Below are 6,172 nucleotides of genomic sequence, written 5' to 3'. Positions count from 1 at the left end.
GAGGGTGGGTACACCCTCTTTGTGCCTCCTCCCAAGGGGAGGGGGTCACAATCCTAACCCTATTGGGGGAATCCTCCATCTGCAAGATGGAGGATTTCTAAAAGTGAGAGTCACTTCAGCTCGGGACACCTTAGGGGCTGTCCTGACTGGCCAGTGACTCCTCCTTGTTTTTCTCATTATCTTCTCCGGCCTTGCCGCCAAAAGTGGGGCCTGGCCGGAGGGGGCGGGCAACTCCACTAGCTGGAGTGTCCTGCTGGGTTGGCACAAAGGAGGTGAGCCTTTGAGGCTCACCGCCAGGTGTGACAATTCCTGCCTGGGGGAGGTGTTAGCATCTCCACCCAGTGCAGGCTTTGTTACTGGCCTCAGAGTGACAAAGGCACTCTCCCCATGGGGCCAGCAACATGTCTCGGTTTGTGGCAGGCTGCTAAAACTAGTCAGCCTACACAGATAGTCGGTTAAGTTTCAGGGGGCACCTCTAAGGTGCCCTCTGGGGTGTATTTTACAATAAAATGTACACTGGCATCAGTGTGCATTTATTGTGCTGAGAAGTTTGATACCAAACTTCCCAGTTTTCAGTGTAGCCATTATGGTGCTGTGGAGTTCGTGTTGGACAAACTCCCAGACCATATACTCTTATGGCTACCCTGCACTTACAATGTCTAAGGTTTTGTTTAGACACTGTAGGGGTACCATGCTCATGCACTGGTACCCTCACCTATGGTATAGTGCACCCTGCCTTAGGGCTGTAAGGCCTGCTAGAGGGGTGTCTTACCTATACTGCATAGGCAGTGAGAGGCTGGCATGGCACCCTGAGGGGAGTGCCATGTCGACTTACTCATTTTGTTCTCACTAGCACACACAGGCTTGTGAGCAGTGTGTCTGTGCTGAGTGAGGGGTCTCTAGGGTGGCATAAGACATGCTGCAGCCCTTAGAGACCTTCCTTGGCATCAGGGCCCTTGGTACTAGAAGTACCAGTTACAAGGGACTTATCTGAATGCCAGGGTGTGCCAATTGTGGATACAATGGTACGTTTTAGGTGAAGGAACACTGGTGCTGGGGCCTGGTTAGCAGGGTCCCAGCACTCTTCTCAGTCAAGTCAGCATCAGTATCAGGCAAAAAGTGGGGGGTAACTGCAACAGGGAGCCATTTCTTTACACTTACCTACACGTGCCTGTGGCAAGATCCTCTCAAAAGTTCCTGAGGTTTGCTGTGGATCGGGTGCACTGTCCGTTTTGTGTTCTGCCGTTCGGCCGCAAGACTTCTCCTCAGATTTTTTCGACGGTACTGGCCCCCCTGGTGGCTTTGCTACATTCAGTAGGGGTGTTTACTCATCCATATCTGGACGACATTTGCTCCATTCTACCTCGCAGGCCCTATTTCGGAAGCAGGTTGCCCAAGTTCTGGTGTCCGGCAGTACCACGGTTTTTTTAATCAACGGGGGGCTATCGGTTTAGTCCCATCCCAGGATCTGAGTTTTCTGGGGTCTCAGTTTCGGACTCTTCTTGGCTTGGTGGCAGTGTCAGTGAAGAAGTTTGTGGTGCTCCGGTCCATGGTGTGGATGGTTGTGGTACAGACGGCCCTCCGTGCTTTTCTATGATTGCGGCTGCGAGGTCATTTGGTGGTTCTGCGGTGCTTGTTCGGGCAACGCAGGGCTTATGTCATACTTCGAGGGGGGACCTGGTCTAGGGCTTTGTTCCGTCTGGCCTGGAAGATTTTTAAGTGGGCTCAGGAGTGGGTTTCTGCTCTCAGGGCTGCATACGTTCGGGCATTGTGTTACTTCCTCTCAACTTTTCTCCATCCAGAGTTCGCTGTTTCTTCATCTGGTTCGGCTCTGGGGTCTTCCAGTGCTGGATGTGTTCGTGTCCGAGAAAAACGCGTAGCTCGGTCACTTCGGCTCCCGGTTTTCGGTGTCCCCAAGCCTGGGAGGTGGACGGGATGTCGTGTCCTTGGCCGAGGGGCCTTTTGTATGCGTTCCCGCCGTTTCAGCTACTCAGGCCTTTGCTGTTAGGGGTGCGGCTTCTGGGGGCCAGGGTTGTCCGGATTGCTCCCCATTGGCCTGGGGCGAATTGGTTCCCATTGCTGCGGCTGAGGGCATCCGGTCGGATGTGGCCTCTTCCTCTGTGTCCGTCTCCCCTGGAGTTTCCCGGCCTCTCGTTGAGGTCTTAAGGGAGGTTACACTTGACGGCCTGGGAATGGCCCGCCGAGGTTTGACGGGTCTGGGGGTGCCTGTGGCTTTAAGTTCTACTTTACTGGGTTACAGGCGGCGTTCCACTTTACTTCCTTGGGGTAGGCTGTGGAAGGTTTTTTTCTTCTTGATGCTTGAGGCATGTATTGGATCCTACCGGCACGTCTCTCTTTGATGTGATGCAGGTCTTGCAGGACGGTGCACAGTTGTGGTTGTCTGGGGTGTCCCTGCTGGTACAGTGGGCGGCTATTCAGGCATTTTGAGGTCCGTGACGCAGCCTTCCGGTTAAGGGTCGTTTGTTGCCGGGATTTTTTCAGGGGCTTCTTCTTTTGTTTCCTCGCCCTGTACGTTCTTTTCCTTCAGGGGATCTTTCTTTGGTATTGGAGGTTTTAACGGATTAACCTTTTGTACCTCTGGGGGACTGTGTTTACGCCTTCTTTCCTTAAGGACGTTCTTTTTGGTGGCCATTGCTTCGGCTCGCCGTTTAGTTGTATTGGGGGCCTTGGCCTGTTCCTTTCCTTTTTGGGAAGTTTTTCCGGATCGGGTGGTTCTGGTTCCGGTATCTTCTTTTATCCCGAAAGTCAATTCTTCTTTTCATGCTCGCCAGGAGGTCATCCTTCCTTCCTTTTGTCCGAATCCCGCTTTGGTGGAGGTGGTTCGTTTGCATTTGTTGGATGTACGCAGGGCTTTGTTGGAGTGCCTGAGGGTGGTGGCTCCTTTCCGTAAGGGTGATTTGCTTTTTGTAAATTTTGGGCCGGCCCGTAGCGGAGATGCCTTCCACGGCTTCCTTGAGTCGGGGGTGAGATCATTGATTCTGTTTGTTTTTTTCCTTGATAGGGGTTGTTCCTCATCAAGGGGTTTGGGGTCGTTCTACCAGGGGTATGGCGGCTTGGGTGGCAGAGTCTCAGGGGATTTCAGTGGTGGTAAATTGCAGGGCCGCCACTTGGGCCTCGCCTTTGGCGTTCGTTCGGCATTCTGGCCGGTCGGACTTGGGTAGTTTGGAGTCGGTATTGGTTCACCGGGTCTTATCCTCTATGAAGTCTTAGGGGTGGGGTTTTGGTGGCCTTTGTGCATGATATTGAACTTCTTGCAACTCAGTGTCCGTCTCCTGTGTGCTTCTTGCTATGTCTCATTGGTTTAAAGGAAGGCGAGGGAGGGACGGAGGTAATGCGTCCATTTTCTTGCGATAATGGCATTACTCCTAGTCCTACTCCCTCGCCTTCCTTTCCGTTCCCTCCCGCCCTCCCGGTACGGACTGTCTGAGTTGCTGCTTGGGCTTGGTTTTTGTACAGGAGGGGGTAGGGGTGGGGGGGGGGGTTTAAAAGGGAAGGGGAGGGTCTAGTGGGAGGCAGGAAGCCTCATTGGTTTAAAGGAAGGCGAGGGAGTAGGACTAGGAGTAGTGCCATTATCGCAAGAAAATGGACGCATTCTCTGTGATTTTTTATGTTAGCTCCGTGCCTGTTGTCTGTCTGCTTCACGGCTCGTGTTCTGTGCAAGTGACATGACTACGGTGCGCCCGTATCATCCTGCTGCATGCCTGCTTGGTGCCATCTATCTACTTACCGTGTGCCTGTTACCTGCTTGCTCTGTGGACATTCTGCCTGGATTGACTGTTATCTGCCTGCTCTTGCTGTTCCTATTGTCTGCTCTGTGTCTATTATCCACCTGACCTGGGGGAGCATGTGTGGTTGCTGTGTGCCAGTGAAACGTATACGATCTGTCTGATGCATGCTTGTTCTGTCACAATTGCCTTCCCATTGTGTGTCTAATATTTTCCTACTCTTGGAGTTCCCTCTGCCAGCTCTGGGGCTAATATCTACCGTATGTGTGTATTTCTCCTGTTTGTTCTGTGCTTAATACCTGCCAGCTCTGTGTTCCTTCTCTTTGCCCTTCACGTTTACCTGACTGCTGTACGTGCTATTTCTCAATGCTAGATGTCTGTCTCTTATGTGTGTTCTTTCACTTTGATACGTGCCTGTTATCTGCCTGCTCTCTATATTCCTTCTCTCTGTTCTGCGCTGTGGTTGCCTGTGTGTCTGATCTATGTCTGTGACATCTCTGCAGTATGTTGTCTGTTTGGTCCAAGGCTGTTTGTGGTCGTGCTTTGTGCCAGAGACATGCTACGATGTGCCTGTATCCGCCAGCTGCAGGGTTGCTCGGCGCCTGTTACCTGCATGCTTTGCAGCCCGTCTATCTGTTCAATGCCTGTTGGCTACCTGTTCTGAGTGTTTCTTCTGCCTGTGTTGTGCCAGTCACAGGCCTTTCTATTTATCTCCTGCCTACACTCACCCACTGGCCCTCTGGCTACTTGCTCTGTGTGTTGCTCGCGGGTATCCTCTTGACAGCCCTGCCAGTGAGAAAGTTGTGAACGGAGGAGGCAGGGAGTGTCTGTGAGGAGCTGTCTGGCCCCACCCAGCCCCGCATGATGTCAGCGCCGCTGCCTGTGTCTGAGCCGGGGCTCTCCCGGGCGGGGAGTGTCAATGACAGAGTCGGGGGACCGGTGGAGAGACAGACGGACGCCTCACGTCTCACACCGGAGAGAGGGGCCGGCAGCACCTGGTCCCGGGGAGCCGGGCAGGTGCTTGGGACGGGGAGCGGACACCGAGGCGCACAATGAGGCACAGATGGAGCTCCCTCCTGCCGCTGATTCTGCTGCTACTGAGCCCCAAGCCCCAGGTAAACGGTCCCTAACAAAAGGCAGCTGTACCCTAGAGGGCACGCGCCGGGGAGTCTGCACCGTGCACGTGGGATGGGGTGCGCTCACGTGCATTCTACCCAATACATATCTAACTCGAAAAATGGGGAGCCAGAGGTGGAATGTGGGTGTACGGGTGGTACCGTGGCAAGTTGTGGGGGTGCTGGTGGAGACGAGAGATGCAGGGTGAGTTGTGAGAGTGCTGGACATATAGGGAATTTGTGAGGATGCTGGAGGCGTGGCCGTCAGTGTGGTGGATGTTAATGGGAAATGTGTGGCAGTTCGGGGGTGTCATCGAAGTGGGAAAGTTAGAAAGTTTTAGCGTGGGGAAGACCGTCCTAATAATATAGCTATTTTGTAGGGCTTGCTATCCCACTTTCACACTACTATCGAAAAAACGCATTCGCATTACTAAACTCATAATACTAATTTTAACTCGGGCGAACTTGGGACCTTGACGTTTCGGAGGGCCTCAGCAACAACTGCTTAACACACCACACACTACCCCCCCATCCACATTCCTTTCTTACTTCCCCTCTCTGTCCTTTTGTTCCGTCGGGACGCTCCTCCTCACCTGCTCTGGAATCGCGCCCCTGGTCGCTTCTCAGCCGTCGTTTCTCACTCCTGTGAACCACCCAGGGTGTCCAATCCTCTCCCCCTTCGGCATCTCCCTCTTCACATGATGTTAAAATCTCGCTCCTTAGCTGGTCAGGTATTTCACCCCTAAACTAATCGAGTGCACATCACACCGACACTCAATGACGTTTTAATGTGACCTGTGGTGACAGGCGGAGGACACCGGCACTCGCTTTTTGGGAATTGTTTTTCAACATTGCACGACGACGATTCAGATCAAAGGAGTGAGACAGACAGGAAAGGGAGAAAGGAGAAGAAAAACCGGAAAACACTGACGAAAAGATGAAAAAGAACCCGCATGAGTGAGATAGAGTCGGGAAGTGTAGGTCTGTGGAAGAAAGGGGGAACGAGGTGGAATCAAAACTGTACTCCCTTGGTATTTGGCAACTTCGGCACAGAGCTGGTGGCAGGCTCAGAACAAAAAACCCGTTGACCCCCTGCAATATATATATATTTATATATATATATATATATATATATATATATATATATATATATATATATATATATCACTGACTATTGTAAGTACAAAATCACCCCAAAGAACTGCAAGAATAAGAGGGAGCTGGTCAAGGATGAATAAAACATACCTTTTATCCACTAAAACACTAAACTATGGAGTCAAATATAATCTCAATGGGAGATGAATGAATTAC

At 52.0% G+C, this 6,172-nt stretch overlaps 1 protein-coding gene across 1 annotated transcript in view; it reads left to right on the top strand.

Moving 5' to 3' along the window:
* The first annotated feature begins 4,586 nt into the window (after positions 1-4,586).
* Positions 4,587-6,172, top strand: part of LOC138259788 (protein jagged-1b-like) — a 439,654-nt gene continuing 438,068 nt past the window's right edge. The window contains exon 1 of the mRNA XM_069207676.1: positions 4,587-4,861. Within this exon, the coding sequence (XP_069063777.1) occupies positions 4,799-4,861 (63 nt within the window). The 5' untranslated portion in view covers positions 4,587-4,798. The remainder of the gene's footprint in view (positions 4,862-6,172) is intronic.

The sequence above is a fragment of the Pleurodeles waltl genome, chromosome 9 (genome assembly GCF_031143425.1).
Source record: "Pleurodeles waltl isolate 20211129_DDA chromosome 9, aPleWal1.hap1.20221129, whole genome shotgun sequence".
Lineage (NCBI taxonomy): Eukaryota > Metazoa > Chordata > Amphibia > Caudata > Salamandridae > Pleurodeles > Pleurodeles waltl.
Note: the sequence above shows the minus strand (reverse complement) of the source record. Positions and strands in the feature narration are given on the sequence as shown.